At 42.8% G+C, this 23,556-nt stretch overlaps 1 protein-coding gene across 1 annotated transcript; it reads right to left on the bottom strand.

Moving 5' to 3' along the window:
* Positions 1-1,622: 1,622 nt before the first annotated feature.
* EFHB (EF-hand domain family member B) lies at positions 1,623-21,004 on the bottom strand. The gene is made up of 13 exons (XM_081883501.1): positions 20,841-21,004; positions 19,670-19,726; positions 18,243-18,386; positions 16,782-16,962; positions 13,618-13,728; positions 12,910-13,039; positions 10,545-10,628; positions 9,348-9,415; positions 7,831-7,985; positions 5,824-6,031; positions 4,772-4,975; positions 2,966-3,147; positions 1,623-1,960 (listed from the first exon to the last, which is right to left on the bottom strand). The coding sequence occupies exons 1-13, from the start codon at positions 20,922-20,924 to the stop codon at positions 1,799-1,801; spliced, it is 1,770 nt and encodes a 589-aa protein (XP_081739627.1). The 5' UTR covers positions 20,925-21,004; the 3' UTR covers positions 1,623-1,798.
* Between the last annotated feature and the right edge of the window lie 2,552 nt (positions 21,005-23,556).

Genomic DNA, 23,556 nt, shown 5'->3' with positions numbered 1-23,556 from the left:
GCCTGCAGCTCCCCAAGCAGCACTGAAACAGCAGGACTGAAATCAATATCCTTCGCTGTTCAGTAACAAGAGGGAATGGGGGCAATCATGTAACACAATGGGTGCTTCCTGCATCCCCCTAGAATGAGTTGCTTAAGGAGTTGGAGTTGAATCCTCTGTAGATATCTCAAACTCGAAAGTGGAGAATACTGTCTCAGAATGTCCCCAAATTGTTCAAGTAGCCTCAGGGGGAAAGTACAAAATTGGAAGCTTTCTGAAGCTACACACAATTGCAATGGTTGTTGATGCGCCTAATGAACCTTGTTCTATTAGTTCCTTTAGCATTTGCTCTGTGCCTGGAGTTTTTATTCCTCTCTGGTCTACTTTCCAAACCCAATATAGTAGAGGTTGCTATTGTAGCACTGCATATTCATAACATGTTTCACCTGAAACTTTGTAGAGCAATCATATAAATATGAACTTCATGCCTTTTTATGGTGCACAGACTCCTGGTATTTTAACACATCTACGCCTTCCTTGCTTAAGCCTGAATTATTATTACTTTACTACTGTATTGGCCCGAATATAAGTCGCAACTGACTAGAAGCTGCACCCTTAAAATTCAAGGGGGGGGGAGACGATTCCCGAATATAATCCGCTCCCTTAAAATTCCGCGTTCTGTTTTGCCGCATGTCTGTTTCAGCAGAGATATTGTAAAAACCCATTATTGTAAGGTCGCAAATTTAAGCCGCATTTTAACTTTTCATGGTTGGAATTGGGGTGTGTGGCTTATATTCAGGCCAATACGGTATCTTTCCACCCCTGGTTGTGATTTGTTGGCATTGGGGTCACCCCAGGAACAGAGGCCTTGCCCCCCACTCACCTGCAAGTGTGCCCATCAGCACCTTCTATAGCACCCATGAAAAGACACATTGGGTCATATTTTGGGGTGGAAGGAGTGTGAGTGTCCAATCTTGACATCCAAAGAAACGTGGGCATGCCTGAGGGAGTCACCTTTTCAGTTGCTCGGGAAAATCCAACTCATACATCATGTTTTTAAGCAATTTTTAGAAGCCTGAGCCACAGGACACATTTTCAGTCATTTTTTGGAAACCTGGCCCATGGATTAAGTTTTCATATTTTTTCAGAATCCTGACCAGTGGGTCACTTTTTTGTGTTTTTGTGAATTCTGACCTGCAGATCACTTTGTCTTGTGATTTTTTAAATATATATTTTTAAAACAAATCCTGACCAGCAGGTCACCTTTTTGGTGCAATCCTGAGCCATGAGTCATGTTTTCAGGCAACTTTTAGAAGCCTAAGCCATGAATTTCATTTTGGGGCCTGAAAAACAACCCAGGGATCTAATTTCCATCCTACTTTATAAGCCTATTCCTCTTACTGCAATGAGGAATAGGAATCTGAGCAGTGTTCACAATTCCAGAATAGGAGTGATCATTCAGGTGACTTAATTATCTATCCCGCCAAGTTCCCAGCAACAAATGTGTACCTGCAATGCTCAGCAGTCACAGTTTTGAGGAAAGGCTATCTTGCTATCCCTCTGGAATGAGCTTTAAGAAGATGACGATATTTGCTATTTTGTAGAAGACAACAAATTGGATTTTGAATCATTTTTTAAAAATACACGGTTTAAAAGGGCTGTTTTTATTGTTTTCAGTAAATAAACGTTCATATGTACAGACTTATTTCTTTTTTGCAAGCCAAATAATAATGGGATAATCCACTCCATACACGGAAAGAATACTGCCTGGGACCTCCAGCGAAATAGATATAGAACCACAGAACCTAGAGAACCACCGCTATCTGCTCTTGATGTGTGCTGCCTGCATCTCGTCCAGCACATTCCTGATGGATTCTACACAAACTTCTCCTCTGTGATCTTTCTGGCTGGCTTGCCTCCATACTTCATTAAAACTTTCATCTGAAAGGCTCACGCCAATGTTTCGCAAGATGCGTGCAATCTACAAAAGAATATACAGTATAGTTATAATCTCCAGTTGAAATAGAAGGAATAAACACATGTGCAGATCATAGAATTGATACTGAGAAATAATTATTTACTGCAGGTTAGTGAGGCTTTAGACAACACACTAAATGTGCCACTAAAGATGGGGATTTTAACTAAATGTGGACTAAGCCAGTCTTCCTGAACCTGGTGCCCTTCAGATGTTTTCCATAGTTTGGCTTCCATCAGCCCCAGCCAGCAAGATGGGGGTTGTCATTCGTCTAGAGGGCACCAGATTGGGAATGACTGGAGTAATCCAATCAGGTTTGACCACAGATCTTCTAACAAGGCAGCATCACAGTCCCTGCTCAATATAGCAGCCAACTGCTAGGGGCCGTGGTCCCTTTGGCTCCCCCAATAAAATATTTGAGGGAGCCAGGCCCTTCCCTAGTTGATGGACCTTGCCATTCAAATGGTGTGCATGTGCCGCATCGTGTGATTATGTAGGGTGGGGCTTACCTGCCCTCCCCAAATATTTTATTGAAGTTGGCACATGTGCTGCATAAGCTTTAACCTCTCCTGCTAATTTCTTTACCCAACTTCAAATTTATCTGCAGGTAGCTGTGTGGTTGTACAATGTGCATTTATTAAGGAAAATAATTAGGCCCACCATTCTGGGAATTAGAAACAAGTACGATGAGAAAAGTGCAAAGCTCGGTGTCAGGACAAGGTGGAGGCGTAAAATGTAAGATACTAATCTGGAAACCAAGTTTCGTATCATATATAATGGAATTCATGAATACAGTAAAATTAGAGAAAGAAAATATGTTGGATCTTTTTTAAAAAAAAACTAATTCCATGATGTGAGAATACGCAGATCTTAGACAAAGCAAATTATGTAATCTCTTGTGGATGCTTCAGTATTCAAGAAAACTGGCGAGGATGAAATCTGCGAACCCCTGGCTTAGACTCATAGAATTGTAGAGCTGATATGAATGAACTCTCAAAAAATGTCCTGTACCTCGTCCTTTGATCTTGTCTTGAAGAAGTCTGTCTCGTACACTCCTTTATTGCTATAGATCGAGGGGTATAACAACCCATAAACAGTGGCTTGATCACCATAATTAGTGTTGTCACTGATGCGGCGAAATCGAGGAGCTGGAATGTCTGATCGAATGGTTGGGACACCGAGGAGTGGGTAATCTGTAGGAAAAGAGGTGGCAAAAAGAGAAAGGGAAGAAAGCCGTGTGTTAAAGGAAGTTGTTCAAAAAAAAGAACCAGATCATACAATATACTCGAAATGAACATATTCTGTTAAAGAGCTGAGTTTCCAACCCAAAGTTTTCTTTTCAAAATTCAGTGTTCCCTTAATTTTTGTACACATCTGGGTTTTATGTTATCACATGAAGCTGAAACTGGGGACATGAATACAAGAGATGCAAGAAAAGGAGATGTTCTCACTGTGGGCTAACTCCAGCCCAAAGGAAGCAAGTTTCATTGATTTCTGTGGGAGAAAACAAGACTTAAAAACACTTAACTTTGGCTGGATCATGAGCTACATTTACAACCAAACTGAAAACCACACTTACGCTAGTAGCATTTATATTCCTGGTTATTTATATTTGATTCAGGTATCCAAAAATGAACTAAGGGTTCTTGATCATGAGGCACTGAAGTACAAAAATGCAGTTTTGGCACATCTGACCCTTACAGGGAACATGCAGGGAGGTTCAACTTCCATGGAAATGACCCTGGGCTATTATTCTTGCTATTTTTATTTTTATTTCTTACCTGTCCTTCAACCAGAAGGTCTCAGCTCACAGCAGTTTAAATATTCAACATTAAAGTGGGTTAAACAAATTGCAGTCATTGGAATAGAGTGGGTCCTGAAAATGTGTATCTCTCGTGAAAGGCCAGGGTAAAGAAGTGAAAACTATATGCAAGATCATGCCCTCCAACATGAAAACAGGGACCTCAGCAGCATGAACCTCTCCTCCTCGCCCGCACTCCAGCAGCTGCTACAAGCTGTGACTGCTGCCTCCACCGCTCAGGGCAAGCGCTAGCTCATCCTCCCCTCCCCCCATCTTTCCAGGATCAAATCAGAAGTTGGAATGGAGTTTTCAGTTCTGGGACTGTCCCTGGAAAATGGGGGCACTTGGAGGGTATGCAAGATATGTAAGTTGCTTAATGGTTTGAACATGGGGGTAGCGCAAGGAGAAGAGCCTTTACCGGAGGTGTCATAGGCTTTGAAGACGCTCAAACTCAGGACGAAAGGGAGAAACACGCTAAGAGGAAGGCACGCTTGGCAAACCCTCACTATGATCATCTCCCGCCCAGAAACCTATCTCCCCACTGTGGAAGGATGTGCGGATCCAGAACTGGCCTCCACAGTCACTTATGGACTCACTGTTAAGGAAAGACTTGTGTTACGGACTCATGTTTATGGAAGACAATCTTACTTGACTATGAGTGATCCCCAAAGAAGAGAAGAGAAAAGAAGAGAAGAGAAGAGAAGAGAAGAGAAGAGAAGAGAAGAAGAAGAAGAAGAAGAAGAAGAAGAAGAAGAAGAAGAAGAAGGAGAAGGAGAAGGAGAAGAAGGAGAAGAAGAAGAAGGAGAAGAAGAAGAAGTGCAAGGGTCTCTGTGTGTATGTGTGTTTATATGGCACTTTCCACACTCCCCATTGCAAACCACAATGCCCCAACTGGAAGCAAAAGCAACTGCCGTCTGGAGTACCCTTAGTGACAACATGGTTAATTATTACATTTGCCAGTGGCATCTGCAAACATTTTAAATAACTTGGGAATGAAAAGGACGTCTTGTGCATACATGATGACGGAATGCCTCCTACAACTGCATTATACTGAGAAGAGGTTGTGCGGTAGTCAGAAAACACCCGGTCTGTCGGTCTCGAAAGTGTTCTGGGTGTTTTCTCTTCACTTCCCGGTTCCTTTAGTACTATGTCTTCCTTCTTCAGCACAGCATCCTGATCTGCTTCTTGTGGAATGAGGTCAAAGGCCGCTGGTCTTCTGCCTGTGAAAAATAAATGATACCGAAATGGCAAAAATATTTGTTACTGTCACGAAAAGTTGCAACGCCACTGCAGCGCCCTCCATATATGTTGTTGGACTACAACTCCCATTAGCCTCAGCCGGCATGGCTAAAAGGCAAACCCAGCCCATCATACTGATACTTGAGAAAATGGACTTCATCATGCATAAAACTATTCAAACTATTTGTAGTTCATTACATCTAACACTGCTTATGTAACAATACGTTTTTAAAATACGTGTTTATAACTCACGGAGCAATATCTTGCAATAAGATGGTTGGTATTCTTACATTCCCATAAACAAAACTATGTATAACTTTGTGAGTACTATAAATATTCCACTTTAAGAGGCATGCTAGATACATTTTTGCTTGGATGCCTCAAGTAATGGTTATAAAACAGGCAAGCGTGAAGTTAAAATGCACAAAACCAAAAGCGGCTGAAAAGGTAAGGTTCAAAATTCACCTGAGAATAAAACAATGGGTCACCATACCAAATAAGTTTGGACTTGTGGTACACCGTAACAGAAAGGTTGGGAACCACTGCTTTAGGGAATACTCATGGAATCAAATATGTGGGTGTGTTTGTATGTATATATGCATGTATACAGTGCTTTTTTCTGGGGGGACGCAGGGGGTGCATACCCCTAAAGATTTTGTGAATCTTTGTACTTTTGTCCATTTACTGTATTTATTTTTCCCAAATTCCCAACTATAAATTGGTGATTTTCTTGAGTCAAAAAGAGAGTACACCTAAACATTATTTTTTTTGAAAAAAAAGCCCTGCATTAGAACCACATCTGTGGTTTAAAACCGTATTTCCCACATACCTTTCGTGATTATTTTTTCTTCATACTCTTTGATAGACGTTTTGTCTTTCCAGTTAAGGAAGTTCGCAAACTCCAGATAGTCTATAAACCCGTCTTGATCCAAATCGCAGTAATTGAATAAAGCGTCCAGGAGCTCTTGATCCAAGTCCAGATTAAGCTGGAAGCAGGCCTTCTTCAAGTCATCTCTGCTGATTTTCCGATCACCATCCTAGTTAAACAGCATAATGTGTGTAATAAAAATGCAGGTAAAAGGTAAAGGTAAAGGGACCCCTGACCTTTAGGTCCAGTCGTGGCCAACTCTGGGGTTGCGGTGCTCATCACGCTTTATTGGCTGAGGGAGCCGGCGTACAGCTTCCGGGTCATGTGGCCAGCATGACTAAGCCGCTTCTGGCAAACCAGAACAGCACACGGAAACACCATTTACCTTTCCGCCAGAGCAGTACCTATTTATCTACTTGCACTTTGACATGCTTTCGAACTGCTAGGTTGGCAGGAGCTAGGACCAAGCAACAGGAGCTCACCCCATCACGGGGATTCAAACCGCCGACCTTCTGATCGGCAAGCCTTAGGCTCTGTGGTTTAACCCACAGCGCCACCTGCATCCCAAAAATGCAGGTAGCCCATTTTAACTGAACTACGATCCTTGCACCCAAGGCCGGCCCTATGACTCAGCGAGGGGGGGGGAGTTTCTGGTAGGCCACAGCAGAAGTTCCTTAGCAGGTCATCCAGAGCCCTATAGCCATTCCCTTCTGTTGGGAAGGGTCCCAGACCTCAAGCCTACTGCCTCAGTTGCAATGGAAGATGCTATCCCATTGCTAGTGCTGAAACAAAAGGCAGCTCACACTCTGGTTGACTTCTGTTCTTCAAATGGGGTGGGGGGTACCATCTTTGGAGTGGGATCAAAATGCTTTGGGTTGTCCTTGCTTGTACAGTGGTACCTCAGGTTACATACGCTACAGGTTACACATTCCGCTAACCCAGAAATAGTGCTTCAGGTTAAGAACTTTGCTTCCGGATAAGAACAGAAATCAGGCTCCAGCAGCGCGGCAGCAGCAGGAGGCCCCATTAGCTAAAGTGGTGCTTCAGGTTAAGAACAGTTTCAGATTAAGAACAGACCTCAGGAATGAATTAAATACTTAACCTGAGGTACTTAGGAATGGGTGAATCTGTGACATTCAGTTTCTAATTTTCTCACTCTTAGGTTTAAAGGTAAAGGGACCCCTGACAATTAAGTTCAGTCGCGAACGACTCTAGGGTTGTGGCACTCATCTTGCTTTACTGGCCGAGGGAGCCGGTGTTTGCCCGCTCCGCAGACAATTTTTCCAGGTCATGTGACCAGCATGACTAAGCCGCTTCTGGTGCAATGGAACACCGACACCAGAGCAGCGCACAGAAACGCCTTTTACTTTCCCGCTGGAGTGGTACCTATTTATCTGCTTGCACTTTGATGTGCTTTCAAACTGCTAGGTTGGCAGGAGCAAGGACCAAGCAACGGGAGCTCAACCCATCGTGGGGATTCGAACAGCCAACCTTTTGATCGGCAAGCCCAAGGCTCAGTGGTTTAGACCTCAGCACCACCCGTGTCCCTTACTCTTGGGTTTAGTTCTCCACATTTCCACACATTATTTATTTATTTAAAAGGTATTAATGAAAATCCATCCATTTTTTTTTGTGAATTTCTCTTAACAGACATGTTTGCAGGCAATTCTGCCTAATTTCTTTCAAGCAATTTCCCCTAATATAATACGTTTTGGTATGCTACTTTCACTATTTAAAAACTTAAAATTGCAAAAATTGCAATCGCGAAAAATAGGGTAGGCCCTGAACATATACATCTCATGGCTCAAAGGCCAGGGTACAGTGTCAGATTAAAGGCAGTACAAGTGCTGGTAACTATTTACTGCGGCAGTATTTGTATTATTCCAAGTACAACGCTAACAGCAAGAATATAGGCATTTCCTGCAGCATTTGCTTGTCATGAGCTTGACATCTTGAGACAAGGCTCACCTTATCATAATGCCTGAAGGCTTGCAATAACGTGTCGAAGTTGTGGTAATTGGCTTTCTTCAGATTCTGTCGAATTGCAGCAAAGACAGCCCTTTCTCTGTCTTTTCCACGAAGGAATTCACTAGGAAGCCTTTGGTGAAGAAGGTCTCCAACACCTATAGAAAAAACACAGTCAAAGACAACTGTGGCTTGACCACGTTTCAGCTGTTGTGTGATACTTCAGCAATCCCTTTCTCAATCCCGACTGCACCATATCCCCGTAGGGAACAGAGGCAGGGGGGGGCTCCTACTGCTAGGGGTAGCCATATTTTATTTCATTATTCTAAGCATTTATACCCTGTGCAGAAAGAACATCAGACTAGGTGTAAGGCAAGCTTCCAGGGCAGGGCCACTCAGAGAGGACAGGGCAGGCGGGCCATTTAGCCTAGGTCTCCAGCTCAACTTGTTTTCACACACTTCAGACCAAATGTGACACACTCCCTCATCCTACAGCTGCAATTCTTTTTTAAAAAATGGTTTTATTTATTTTTCATGGTACAGAAGATAATTTTTGAGAAAACAATTGTTACAACAGTAAACAACAAATAACTTGTCCTGATGAAATTACAGGCTTTTATCGTGCGGTGCGTGCCATATGTTATAAAAGGAATGTAGATTGTTGAAGCAAATCAGAAATGCGATTTGTTAAAAGACGTATGCTTTGTGTTACGTAATAATAGATTTTGTCATATTAAAGAGTGTGAAATATTCACCAATATTAATGAAAATATATTTGTTCTGACGGCAGAAGATAAGACCATTATGAATGTGTCCTCTCAGATCATCAGCTGATTATATAAACCAGGGGTATGCAAACTAAGGCCCGGGGGCTGGATCCGGCCCAATTGCCTTCTAAATCTGGCCCGCAGATGGTCTGGGAATCAGCATGTTTTTAATGAGTAGAATGTGTCCTTTATTTAAAATGCATCTCTGGGTTATTTGTGGGGCATAGGAATTTGTTCATCCCCCCCCAAAAAAAAAAATATAGTCCAGACCCCCACAAGGTCTGAGGGACAGTAGATCGGCCACCTGCTAAAAAAGTTTGCTAACCCCTGATATAAACCAAGCACTCTTTCTTCTTTTTGGGTGCCTTTGTTAACATGTCATTTTTATTTTTATGTTGAATGTAGCCTAGGCCTTTCTGAACCTCTGAGAGGGCCTGCTCCCAGGGGATATCGCTACTCAAAGGGCCTTCTCCCTGACTGCACCCTGCCTTAGCTCTAAAGAGCTTCCATAAAAAGAGCCTTCAAATGATGATCTGAAGATGAGAGGAAGTCCAAAGGGGGGTTTGTGTTCCTTCGAGAAACACCCAGGGTTTTACAGGTAAGCACTTGCTGGTGAGATATCTTTCCATGTTATCCTTCCATCTACTACTCCCCATTAGCAATCTTGCAGGAGTGCTATGGGACAGCCTGAGTTTCCAAACAATTTCCCAAGACATCCTTGTGTATAAGCAGGGAGGCCGTGTATATACTTGCCATATTCTTCAGGACAAACAAGCACTCCAAATGTATGGTCCGGAGGAACGTTGAGTGTGTCTGCTATACTAAAAAATGAAAAGAATCTGTTAGATAAAGGCTTGATTTTTTTCACCCCAGCGTAATCTTTGCTTTAGACATGAAAGATAGATCTTGTGCCGTAAGCGAAGATGAAAAACTGATGAAGACATTTGGTAAGAGTTCACCTGAAATGTCTTCACTTGGGCTTTCCTACATGAATCAAAGCCACTCACAACTGAGAATCCTTTTCTTTTACACATTCTTTCCTTTTAGCACATAGTAATAACTGTCAGAAATATTTGCACAGCAGGCGATAAATGTCTTTGATCGTGATGCTTACATTTCTTTAGAGAGCAAAAGAGACCCCGCAGCCTAAATAAGCTGTTTTCTTATTTAACAGATATCGATGTGCATATAGAGTCTTTTTCATGTATCTGTCAGAAAAGAAAAAGGGGTTTTTAAAGCACGCTAAGCACACATGGCAGCTTAGCAGAATCGGATATAGAAAAAGTTGGAGCTGCAATACTCAGTAAAAAGGTTTTCAGATCATGGTTTTGTTTGAGCAACTTGGCTAAACCCATGTCTTCATTTCTACAATCACCGGGAGAAGAGAAACAATTTTTGGGGATTCATTTATTTTTTAATGTTGCTTGTAAGGCATTAAACTCTTTGGGGACTAACTGAAGAATACTATGGTGTCCAATTCCATGCTCCTACACTCAACTTCCTTTGACATTCTCCAACATGGGCAGACCACCATCACTGCTCAAGTTGGCAGGCAGACACTGTAGCAGTGGTGGAATGCATTCTTAGGACAAACTTGTATACTGTATTAATCACACAGAAGCCATGGAGGAAATCTGAAATTGTTGGATTGCTCGCCTTGTGGTAAAGCTTCACAGAGTTTTCTGCCAGTTAACTCTCACCTCAGCCCCTTCTGGCCTGAGAGAACATCTCAAAATGTGAGCCAAGATGATATGAGGCTATGAGGCTCTCTAAATGATTGCGTCTGCTAGTAATCTGTATTATGTCACTGTATTATGTCACTCACAGACCCCAGAAAGGAAGATGCAGAAAAGGAACGGGACACACACACATACACACATGCCAATTACACACAACCAACTAATTTCTCATGGAGGGTGCATTGTGAAGACTCCCTCTTAATTCACTTACGGATCAAGGACTTTTCCAAGCTGAGGCTGAAATTTTTCCTTGAAATCATCACTTATCTTAGACACTAAATGTGCTGATTTCTTCCTAAAAAAAAAAAAAGATAACCGCAAAATAGTTGAATTCCAACAGATTATCATCATCATCAGTTAGAACCCCGGAGTGGTTTACAACATATAACATTAAAACCATAATTAAAAAGTAAATCAGATGGACCTCATCCATTACAAGAGGCTCCATGATATCAATGTCTATTCTAACCTGAGAAAACTAAAACGCTTTCATAAAACTAAATTCTAAAAAGGCAGGTAAGGATCAGGTAATGTAGTGTTTGGTTAACTGTGTGTGTCGTAAAGTTAATAAGGAAAATTGTTTAAAGTTCATTTTCCGGCTCTTTACCCTTTGAGTCATGCCACACCCAGTAGAGATAAACAGAAGCGTTCTAAAATATCATTGGCAGGATACTCTTAAAGGACAGGCCTAAAAGCCTGAGTTGATAAACCATCAACAACACGGGAAACCTTGATGAACCATTGTGTTTAGTAAATTGGAGAATAGTGCCCCACTCATAATCTGACACGGGAACTTATTAGCATAAAATATGTCTTAATTTTCAATGCATTGGGCTTTATAATTCACTGCCAGCCCAAATACTATGATCCTCCATTCATCATCACAAGACCTTAGTGCTATTCAGGCACTAAGCAAATCCTGAAATACAATATGTAAGTGGGGAGACTGGAATTGAGAATCGTAGCTCTGATCCCTCTCATCTTCCATGACCTGGAGGGCAACTGGCCAATTTTTAAATCCTAGAATGTGACCTTGTCCAGTTTGTTCCCTTTCTTGCCTCAAGCTCTCTGGGAGGATGGAGCCACTGTGAGTTGATCCACAATAGGGAGCCTGCTTCTATCTATGCAGGTTCCTTGAACTCAGCTACATTAGTCAAAATGTTATAACACCGTGACACAAGGTGGCGCTGTGGAGCTGTAATTGCAAGTCAATTATATTTTCAATGGTGAACTTTATTTCTTTATTTTTGCAGACCGTTTTCATAGTGTTTTTTTAATATCTCTGTAGATCTAGCCCTTGTGCAGAGGTGTAGCTAGGGGGTGGGGTGCACTGCATGCCCCACTGTGGGAGGGGCAGCACTTACCGTGGGGCCTGCCGTGCGCCTGAGCCATGCATCTCTCCTAGCTACGCCGCTGCCCATGTTTGATGTTGAGCCCTGATCTTTATCTTATGAAGAACAGCAAGGGTCAGCAATAGGGAAGCAGAGCCAGTGTGGTCATCCCCACTTTCATTTTGTATTTCTAGTTTTGTATAACGCCTAAGTAAGGCTATGCAAGCAATCAAATATGCAGAGGAAAATTTAAAATAAGGATAGCCTGCCCTCAGCAGGAGGATGGTTAGATGATGTGCCGCTCTCAAAACTGGAGCCTTGAGAGTTAGTAATAATATATAATAATAATTTATTATTTATACCCCGCCTATTTGGCTGAGTTTCCTCAGCCACTCTGGGCGGCTCCCAGTCAAGTGTTAAAAACAGTTCAGCATTAAATATTAAAAACTTCCCTGAACAGGGCTGCCTTCAGATGTCTTTTAAAGATAGGATAGCTACTTATTTCCTTCACATCTGAAGGAAGGGTGTTCCACAGGGTGGGCGCCACTACCGAGAAGGCCCTCTGCCTGGTTCCCTGTAACTTGGCTTCTCGCAGCGAGGGAACCACCAGAAGGCCCTCGGCGCTGGATCTCATTGTCCGGGCAGAACGATGGGAGTGGAGATGCTCCTTCAGGTATACTGGACCGAGGCCGTTTAGGGCTTTAAAGGTCAGCACCAATACTTTGAGTTGTGCTCGGAAACCTACTGGGAGCCAATGCAGATCTCTCAGGACGAGTGTTATGCGGTCCCGGCTGCATCTTACACAGTGTGCCACCAAGGGAGCAGGTCAGAGGGCACTAAGAGATCTTCAACACTGCAGGCAAAATCATCCGGCTAGGAAATTCTAGCCAGGGAATCAGGTGGTCAAGAGGGATCAATCAGCAGACATGAATCACACCGCTTCCCAACATCTCTAGCTCTTGGAGAACACATCAACATAAAAGGGGTGAAAAGGAGATGAGGCAAAACTAGATTCCAAATATCTCCCCAGAGCAGTAGGATCCTCAAATCTTGAAATGTTCTTGAAATGCACGACTTTGTGCATTCAACATGCTGACACTTTATGTCTAATGAGGCAACATCATTGAGGATAACTGATGCCAGAAAAGGTATAAAGAGTAATCTGCTATTTATTCAAAACGTGTGTCACCAGGAAGCTGTAACAGAGGCAAGCCAAGCATCATTAACTGATATAATTCAACTTACATCTGCAGATCAGGGAACCAGCGTAAAGTTCTAGCTACATTTCGTCCATCGTTGAAGTGGGGGGTTTCCTTTCCATATAGATTGAATCTATTGAACGTAGATGGGTTATATTTTCTATTAACCGACTCCCCTGTGGGGGGAAAAAGGGGGGATATTTATTTATTATGTACACCATAAATGAACAAAAAACCAACCCAGGTGCTTAGGAAGTTGAGGTGGTGTTAATCTGCTTAGCATTTTAACTTTTATATGTTTTAAAATATGGTTGTGAATTTTTTTCCTCAGTTTTATCTTTTTGTAAAGCACGTTGAGGTGTTTTGGGGTTTTTGTTTTTAACAATCAAGCAATGTATCCGTTTTATGAAATAAATAAATAACAAAAGAAAAACAAACCTCAGCATTTTGGCTACAAGCCGCTGTGCATTATGAGAAATGTCTAGGATCATAACAAAGTGATGTGGAAAGAGAGTGACTTGTTGCCAGGATACAACCTATGACATTTGTTGAATATGCTATATTAGTAACATAATACAATTGCCATTCCAGTACAGAGCTTACATGAAAAGTGTCATGAGATTACTGCATTTTTTAGCAACTCTTTAGAAAGAATTTCTTACTGGTGTCAAGTTTTTTTTTTATGTATGCAAAATGACAATACTTTAATAAAAAAAAAATCTATGTATGACTTTTCCTTTTCCTTCTTACTCACCAACATAATAATCATTGTGTGTTACAACATACAAATCATGTCCTTCTTCTGCTTCCCTCTGGACTTCATCAAATGTCTTTGGTGGATTTATAACGTCTCCACTAGGACCCTCTGAAAGTGAACCGTTACATGTAATGAAATAACCTGATCTAAACAACATCTTAAAACTCTTGACAAATAACAGACTACATGTATTTAAGGATCATTCACGTACTTTATTCTAGAAACAGTTGCAATGCAGGGTTTAGAGACCATAGGGTACATCAGAGTCAAGGTAAAATGGTAAAGGTAAAGAACCTCTGGACAGTCAAGTCCAATCAAAGGCAACTATGGGGTTGTGGCACTCATCTCGCTTTCAGGCCGAGGGAGCCAGCGTTTGTCCACAGACAGCTTTCCGGGTCAAGTGGCCAGCATGACTAAACCGATACTGGCACATGAAGGACCATGACGAGTGCCAGAGCGCATGGAAACACTGTTTACCTTCCTGCTGGGGTGGTACCTATTTATCTACTTGCACTTTGATGTGCTTTCGAACTGCTAGGTTGGCAGGAGCTGGGAGAGAGCAATGGGAGCTCACCCCATCGTGGGGATTCGAACCACCGACCTTCTGATCAGCAAGCCCAAGAGGCTCAGTGGTTTAGACTAAGGTTACTAGGTGTCCCCGTTTCCCGGGGACAGTCCCCGGATTTACAAGTCAGTCCCCATTCAAAATCAATTGAAGTTGAAAAGTGTCCCTGGATTCATTGAAAAAAATCTGGTAACCGGACTTCCGGGATAGCGCGATCCGGTAATGGCGGATTCCCTCCGAGCTCCGGAGGGAATCGGCTCCGCAGAGGACGGGTCTTGCCGTGCCGGCGACACGGGGACCCTCAAAAACCGCAGGCGCTGAAGCCTGCGGACTTGGTGACTCGGTGGGCACCTTAAACGCCCTCCCCGACCCGCGAAGAGCCTTTTTAAAGGCTGCGGAGTGGACTGGGGTGCGGCGCGGTGCTGAGAGTCCATCGCTACCTCGGCGGAGCGAAGCCGCGAGCCATGGCTGGAGAGCGCTGTCTTCCTTCCTGAAATTTGGACTGAAACAAAGAACCCGTGAGTAAAATGAAAATTCGACACTAAAATTTTACCTTTGATTGGAGTACGACCGGGGGATGTGCTAAAAGGAAGTCCACACTCCCCCCCCCAAAAAAAAGATTCAAGCAAGGAGAGGAGCACTAAGGTGGAAAGACTTTTGTGTTTAGAAAAACAACTTGCACGAAATGGATTAAAAGTTATTGTGCTGGAGAGGAAAGAGGAATATTAGAAGCTTTTGTGTAATCCCCCCCCCCATTCTGGACCCGGGAGTGTCCTGCGTGTGAGCCTGAGGAAAAAAAGAGAAAGTTTGACAGCTGTCAAAAGAGCTGTTAAACGGACGATTAGAGGCTGGAACTGTGATATTTAGAAATTTCTCTTTGGATTAAAGGTGACATATTGTATCTGAACTGATTGGAAACAAAGTATTTTGAACAACAAAGTAACGAATTGCTGGAAAAGAACTATTAGACTGGCAATCCCCCTGGAGGGAACAAAGGATACTGCAATGGCTGCAGAAGGAAAATTATGGGCAGAGATAGAAAGGATGTTTTTTCTCGTGGGAACTTTACAAGAGCAGACTGCAGATATGAGCAAACAACTTGTGACCTTGAATCTGAAATTGAGCAACTCTGCTGACGATACAAAGTTGGAAAAAAACCTGGCAGCCGGAAAAGAAGAGACAGCTTTGGAAATGGGGGGAAAAGAAGAAGAAGAAGAAGGAGAGGATGTTCAGATGGAAAGCACCAACCAAAAGTCTGCAGCTTTAGGAAACAAAGGAACTGAAGAAGAGGACCAGTGGACCGTAAATCTGCAAAAGGAGAGAAGGACAAAGGAAGAAGCCCCTGGAATATCTGGAATACTGAAATACAAAAAAACAAATAAACATGATTGGGACTTCTTCCTTAAGTTCGAATATGGGAGACTGGCAGATCCATGGCAGCAATTGCTATTGACTGATTCGGTGGAAGGAAAGAACAAGCATGATTGGGACCTTTTCGTTAAGATTGAACATGGGAGATTGGCAGATCCTTGGCAGCAATTGCTACTGACTTTGGTGGAAGGAAAGAAGATGGAACTTGGGACACAACTCCTTCGAGAACTGAAGGCCAATAAGCAACAAAACAGATGGAGAAAGACTAACTGGGGCTTGAGAGCCTCGGATGTGAGAAATCCGGGCTGAGACTGTTCTTTTAGAATAGTGATATGGGAAGGGACAGAAACCGGGCCAGGGAGGGAGGGGGAGAGTAGAATAGTAAAAATTTATGATTTTTGTTCTTTTTAATTTTGATACGGATTGTTTAATAAAAAGGGAGGATTTCGTGGGAGAGAGGGTAGGACGACCTTAGAGAAAGGAGCTAATGTGTAAAAACAGGATAAGTAAACTTGAGCCCAACAAGAGATGTTAAATATTAAGAACAGAGGACAAAAATATAATAGAGAGAAGAGGAAATAACTTGCTGAATTAACTATTGAAATTGGAATGGGGGAAGGAGAGATGTGGGGAAGTCAAGGAAAGAGGGTAATGAACATTATATATGTTTTGTTTTGTGTTTTGTGTTTGTGTGTGTGTATGTCTATAAAATGTGAAAACTCAATAAAAAATATTTTTTAAAAAAAAGAAGAAAAAAATCTGGTAACCTTAGTTTAGACCACAGTGCCACCCGCGTCCCCAAATATACATTATACCTGCATGTTGTTATAAGATAGTAGCAGGATTGAATGTGCCTTATTCCAAACATAGGATGAGATCCAACACAGCATGTATGGACTTCTGGCCACACAGTGGGGCCTCTCCTTCACCTTATGGCCCTTGTGTGTCCTCATTGGGTTGAAGGACCTTCTAGGGCAGGTTTTCGTTTTTATTTTTTTGTGGGAAGGGAGGTGCTAGAGGTGGCAGAAGAGAAACAGAAAGTCCAATTGCCCAAGTATGTTCTTATTGCACAAGTGGGTGGACATCACTGAATGTTGCCCATAATAGTTGAAAAATTATGAAACAGTGTATGCCTTTGAGTGTATGCATAAAAGAAGACCCTATGAGCTTGCAATGGAATTGCCAGCCATTCATCAATGATTTGTTTTAGTACTAATTTTTCTACCTCTGATCACTTTTCCTCCGAACAGAGTATTAGTCACATCCATGCCTTTGGGTAAGTGTAACGACTGATCATGGGATCTCCCAAGAGGTGCTTCGCGAACGCTTGCGTAAACAGATTCTTTCTTCTCTTGAAGTTTTTGCTCAAAGCATGTTTTTGGAGGTGGATTTGCCAGCGATGCCACCTGAAGAGATTTCACACCACATCAAGTACATCAGTTCTGCACTTCTGCACTATCTCATATTACATTCGTTTATTAGCTTTCTGGTGCACGCTGCAAAATGCACAAAAAAGTATGTGTTTCCTATACAAGGGACACACAACTTACATTCCCGTGCATTCTAAATCTATCAAATGCCACAATCCTACTAATTTCATGTAAAAAACAAACAATGCTAAAGCTCATTTAGCACCTTTCTGTAACGTAGCATTGCAAATATACATTCTTAATTGTTATTTCTAAAAAGGCATCATTCAGAATGCACAGCAGCAGACGTTTGTATGTATTAGTATGTATAAGTCAACCACCGAGCGATGTCACTAATCGAAACGTCTTTGGCATACTATTGCTGCAATGCTTCTAGTGAAAGCAATAATACTAGCATTTCAATTCTTTAAACAAAAAACAGATCACAGTTGAGTGACTACAACTTCACCCCACATCCCATCCTTTTAAGAAAACGGTATGGGTAAAGTACAGGTCCCCAAACTGCCCAAAGGAATGTTACCAGAGGCAGAGGATACAATCTAATGGATTTATATCTGGTTTCCAGAATTGCTCTACTTACAGGGGGCAAAAGAATAAAAAAACTCATGCTGTCCATTGATGGAGGACAGGCTGAGCTGGATTCATGTGGAAACAAGTGGTGAGTGATGAGTAAGGGAGTAGCTGTGAAGGAAAGAGATGACCCAGCCCAGCTGACCCACTGACTCTGTCTCTCCTACACTGATGCCATCATGGTATGCCCACCAGGCAGCCATTTTGTGTTATGCCACACCCTCACAGCAGCCATTTTGTGGCTGGTGCCCATAGCATTTTCTTAAAAACCCCAAAGTGCCCACTGCCACCCAAGGTTCCATGTTTAGACTTAGGTCAACAGAGATACAGTGGTACCTCAGGTTACATATGCTTCAGGTTACAGACTCCGCTAACCCAGAAATAGTGCTTCAGGTTAAGAACTTTGCTTCAGGATGAGAACAGAAATTGTGCTCCGGCAGCGCGGCGGCAGCAGGAAGCCGCATTAGCTAAAGTGGTGCTTCAGGTTAAGAACAGTTTCAGGTTAAGAACGGACCTTCGGAACGAATTAAGTACTTAACCCGAGGTACCACTGTATATTAGAAATGGTAATCTTATAGGGGACAAGCATATCCCAGTTTATGTCCATCAAATGCCCCTGGCACAGGGCCAATCAAGTTTGTGTTTCCCAACCATGAGTCAAAAGGATATTATTTTAAAATTCTTACAGAGATTGACTTGACGGACTTTATGCCATGTGTCAAATGTGATGCAATATCAGGATCGTTTGCTCGGCCATAAAATATTCTCTCTGCACCAGGAGAAGGGTTGCTGGTGTTTCGAAACTTTTTTACAACAGGTGGAGTAACTGGCTATAAAACAAGAAGAAAAGAGTTTAAGAATATTCCTGCAAATACTGTAGATAGTTGAGTTGGTCCGTTGGGCGAGGCAGGGCAAGGAAATCCCCCAAAAAAGAAATTAACAGCTTCATTTGGACCAATCAGAATGTCACAAATTAATGGACAAGTGTCTGGGTTCTCCATAATTCTTCATCAGGCTGAGTGTTGAGGAAAACTGAGAGGGTAGCTAAGAAAAGCAGTTGTTGCTCCCAAGATTGCAATTCATAACTGTCTTAAGACGTTGTGCAGGAAAATGTAGGCAGACATAATTAGGTTAGCCTCACAGGACACCAAACAGATTTTAAAAGGCATCCAGGCTACTGGGACAAAAAGAAAAAGAAAACAAAATTTATATCCTCCCATTTTCTGAAAATACAAAATCTACTAGTGACCTGGTTCTGTCTTTAGTATTAACTGGGACACATGGATTTAACTTCCTAAAAAACAAAAAACACCAACAAGCATAGTGGGCTTTATATGAGCAAAAACAGAATCAACAGAAACTACTTTGTAGTCAACACAATCCAATTACTTGTAAGCCATTTTAAACACCTGCACAGTTAGGTGGGAATATCAGGTTTCCTTTTATAGTCAGCCCTCAAGCTTCTAGAAGTAAGTTGTTGTGTTTTGTTTTTTAAAAGTCACAGCAGTGTGTTTGACAACCTCAGAAAAGAAAAGACAAATAATGGAAGCTTCACATTTTGTGTATTTTCAATTGTAATGTTTTGTAGGGTTACTCATCTGATTTTAATTTTTCAAAATTGCTTTTATTGTACAGTGTATATATATGTATGTTGGTTCTAAATGGCTTTGATGTTTTTATGTTTAGTGGTATACAAAGAGTTTTCTAAATAAATCTGAAAAATTATTTGTACATTTGTGATTGACTACATTGAGGCTTTTGAAACTTATGAATGTTTGCTTGGAAGGAAGGAAGTTGCCCCATGTTCCGTGGGGCTCATTCCCTAGTAAATGTGTTTAAAATTGCAGCCCTAAGCAAGTTCAAGTACTGAATACTGAGAAAACTGCTGACATTCAGGATCCACTACAGTCAATACCAGGTGTTGTTTTGTTTTGTTTTGTTTTGACCCCAAATAGGACACTACAGTCCCTTTGAGCTTCTCTTGTACAATATGTGTAATATGCTGTTAAAGTAAAATAGTAAGTCTATAATGGTTTGGAGGGAGAATAGTTAGAAAATAATAACCCACAGTGGTCTGTACATAGGACAATCGATAGTCAAATAGGGTGCTTACAAAGACGTCAGTGAGACAATGGCCAGCTGTTTCTCCAATGGACATCAGCTTTCCAGCCTGAAAAAAGCAAGCAAAGGCAAACAACATAGACAAGAGATCGTAATAACAAAAACGCTCACAACACTGAGATGTTTGTAAAGGTATATGTCTGAATAAAATTCATTTCACATTTGTGTATATCTTTTCACTCTATAGCAAAAAAATAAATAATTTCCATGATCTATGGGTTCATCGTTTATGGACATACAGTCCCCAGCAACCCTTAACAAACTACAGTGCCCAGAGTTCTTTGAGGGAAAGATTGTGCTTTCAATGTGCTTTAACAGCCTTATACATACCAGGTCAGACTGCTGATTCATTTTGCCTGGTGTTATCAAGTCTGGGCTGGATCCAGGCTTAGGCTGCAATCCTAACCCCACTTCCCTCACAGTAAACTCCATGGAACTCAGTTGGACTTACTTCTAAGTAGACATGTTAGGAGTGCACTGTTAGCCATGCTCTGAGCCATTGAAATCAACAGGACTTAACCTTTTTTTCTTTTCTTTTTTTTTTTACTATGGCAGACCAACATGGCTACCTATCTGTAACAGGATTTTTTTTTTGTTAGGACTTAAGCTATTAACTTGGGCTGGTTTGTTAAGGGTGCTGGGAACTGCTGCTGTGCAAGGGGGGAAACTACAGTTCCCAGGATTCACCTGTGTGTCCCCAGATGTTGTTGGACTACAGCTCCCATCATCCCTGAACTCTGGCCTTGCTAGCTAGGGGTGATGGGAGTTGTAGTTCAACAACATCTGGGGACCCACAGGTTGAGAAAGGCTGCTTTGGACGGAAGCTCTGCGCTCTAAACGAGTGTTGAGTGTACTTTTTATGCATGGTGTGGATCTGCCTTTTAAGAGTGGATCCTGTTCTCTAACTAGCAATCGTCTGGTCTTTTGATACCAGAGGATGCACCTTCCACCTGCAAATTATGGCCATCTTATAGATCCCACTCTCTTGAAAGTGCCATCCTTCTCCAGGCTGCTCTCTGGAGCTGTTTTAAGGAGAGGCGTGACGTTAAACAGGAGCGGAAGGGATGAGCAAGTGTCAGTCAAACATCTTTATAAAGATGCGGGGGAGAAGAGAAAGGGAGAGGGGAGGAGGAGAGCAGAGGCGAAGGGCAGAGAAAACTCACTGTGGGGAGCTCGGGAAAGCGGTCGAAAAACCTCCCCGGATACGCTGGCCTGGGGACTCCCTTGGCTGGGATCCCTCCCACCATCCTGGCGGGAGGGATCCGCTTGGCGAAGGAAGAAAGCCGAGAGCTCAGGAGCTGCAGGAAAGGGGATGTTTTCTCGCGTATCCTAGCAACGGGGAAGGAATGGTCCACTCTAGATTCCCGCCCCCTACAGGCCAAAGTTGGGAAACGCAGCTTCTTCTTCGCTCTTGTTTAGTTGTTTAGTCGTGTCCGACTCTTCGTGACCCCATGGACCAGAGCACGCCAGGCACTTCTGTCTTCCACTGCCTCCCGCAGTTTGGTCAAACTCATGCTGGTAGCTTTGAGAACACTGTCCAACCATCTCGTCCTCTCTCGTCCCCTTCTCCTTGTGCCCTCCATCTTTCCCAACATCAGGGTCTTTTCCAGGGAGTCTTCTTTTCTCATGAGGTGGCCAAAGTATTGGAGCCTCAGCTTCAGGATCTGTCCTTCCAGTGAGCACTCGGGGCTGATTTCCTTAAGAATGGAGAGGTTTGATCTTCTTGCAGTCCATGGGACTCTCAAGAGTCTCCTCCAGCACCATAATTCAAAAGCATCAATTCTTCGGCGATCAGCCTTCTTTATGGTCCACCTCTCACTTCCATACATCACTACTGGGAAAACCATAGCTTTACCTATATGGACCTTTGTTAGCAAGGTGATGACTCTGCCTTTTAAGATGCTGTCTAGGTTTGTCATCGCTTTTCTCATAAGAAGAAGGCGTCTTTTAATTTCGTGACTGCTGTCACCATCTGCAGTGATCATGTAACCTAAGAAAGTAAATCTCTCACTGCCTCAATTTCTTCCCCTTCTATTTGCCAGGAGGTGATGGGACTTACAGTTTGTCTATTCACTCCCTTTCAGGATTTCAGACGGCACGTGCTGACGATCAAGCACACTTTAAATCAGGGGTGGGGGGACCTGCGACCCTCCAGATGCTGCTGCAACAAATGTGTATGTTGGGGGGGGAGACGTTTGGTTCTCCAAATGTTGCAGAACTACTGGATGGATTCGATTTATAATAATACTACACCGCTTTTTGATCGCATGGATTGCAAAGCAGCTTACAAACAATAAATAACAGTAGCATTGTAGAACATCAGAAATGCAACATAAATTGCATAGAATAATTGACAAGCACATCAGTAAAATAATTACAAATCACCAGTAAAACATTATTCTCACAATGAGGGAACTGCCAGAAGGCCCTTGGCGCTGGATCTCAGTGTCCGGGCAGAACAATGGGGGTGGAGACGCTCCTTCAGGTATACAGGACCAAGACCGTTTAGGGCTTTAAAGGTCAGCACCAACACTTTGAATTGTGCTCGGAAACGTACTGGGAGCCAATGCAGATCTCTCAGGACCAGTGTTATGTGGTCCCGGCGGCCACTCCCAGTCACCAGTCTAGCTGCCGCATTCTGGATTAATTGCAGTTTCCAGGTCACCTTCAAAGGTAGCTCCACGTAGAGGACATTGTAGTAGTCCAAGCAGAAGATAACTAGAGCATGCACCACTCTGGCGAGACAGTCTGCGGGCAGGTAGGGTCTCAGCCTGTGTACCAGGTGGAGCTGGTAGACAGCCACCCTGGACACAGAATTAACCTGCGCCTCCATGGACAGCTGTAAGTCCAAAATGACTCCCAGGCTGCACACCTGGTCCTTCAGGGGCACAATTACCCCATTCAGGACCAGGGAATCCCCCACACCCACCTGCCTTTCAATCTGTGCTGTAATTTTGGGAATGCAACTTCCTTTCTGAAAGCTGGCATGATCAGCAGCCTTCATATTGTTCCTCTGATATGGACCAATTTTTTGTTTGTTTGTTCTGGATTCCTTAGAAAAACTACATTCCCTGGTTCCAGTTAACCATCAGTGTTGGTTAGAATTACACTGCACACATTAGCAGTCAGTTGCAGTTTATACATGTCAGACAGTAGCCATGACAAAGTCTGTACACCGAGTGTAGCAAATTTAACAGTTCCTAATTTTAAAAAATGTATTGCTCTGGTTCACAAGCCAGAGCATAAGATTTAACAAAATCTAGACAGAACTTGGTCAAAGGAAAGAAGCTACTTTTTGAATAAGTGCCCCTTTCCATAAACATGACTGTATGAAGCATTGCAGTATGTACCCTGCAGAGCAGGAACAGCCATGCAGGCAAAATGGTCAAGGTAAAGGACCCCTGGACAGTTAAGTCCTGTCAAAGTCCAGTTCACTTTTCAGGCCAAAGGAGCCTGCGTTTGTCCACAGACAGCTTTCTGGGTCATGTGGCCAGCATGACTAAACCGCTTCTGGCTCAAGGGGACACCGTGACGGAAACCAGAGCGCACGGAAGTGCCGTTTACATTCCTGCCACAGCAGTACCTATTTATCTACTTGCACTGGTGTGCTTTTGAACTGCTAGGTTGGCAGGAGCTAGGACAGAGCAACGGGAACTCACCCCGTCGTGGGGATTCGAACTGCCCAAGAAGCTCAGTGGTTTAGACCACAGCGCCACCCACTGAAAGGCGAGTATGGCAAAGGCTATCCTTCAAGGTAATTTATTTGTTTTGACCATGTTGTTCTGTGCAGTAATCCTGGTTCTATTCAATAATGCAGAAATAAACATGCACCAAAAGCGTCGTCTTACCTTTGTCCCCACTGTTTAATCACCCTAACTG

The sequence above is a fragment of the Podarcis melisellensis genome, assembly GCF_964234715.1.
Source record: "Podarcis melisellensis genome assembly, chromosome: 12".
NCBI lineage: Eukaryota > Metazoa > Chordata > Lepidosauria > Squamata > Lacertidae > Podarcis > Podarcis melisellensis.
This window is presented reverse-complemented; position numbering and strand designations above follow the sequence as displayed.

Coding starts and splice junctions, on each gene's coding strand:
- EFHB (XM_081883501.1), bottom strand. CDS start 20,924: ATGGTGGGAGGGATCCCAGCCAAGGGAGTCCCCAGGCCAGCGTATCCG. Junction 7,986..9,347: donor TGTTTGTCCTGAAGAATATG/GCAAGTATATAC, acceptor TTTTTTCTATAG/GTGTTGGAGACCTTCTTCAC. Junction 6,032..7,830: donor CCTTCAGGCATTATGATAAG/GTGAGCCTTGTC, acceptor CTGTTTAACTAG/GATGGTGATCGGAAAATCAG.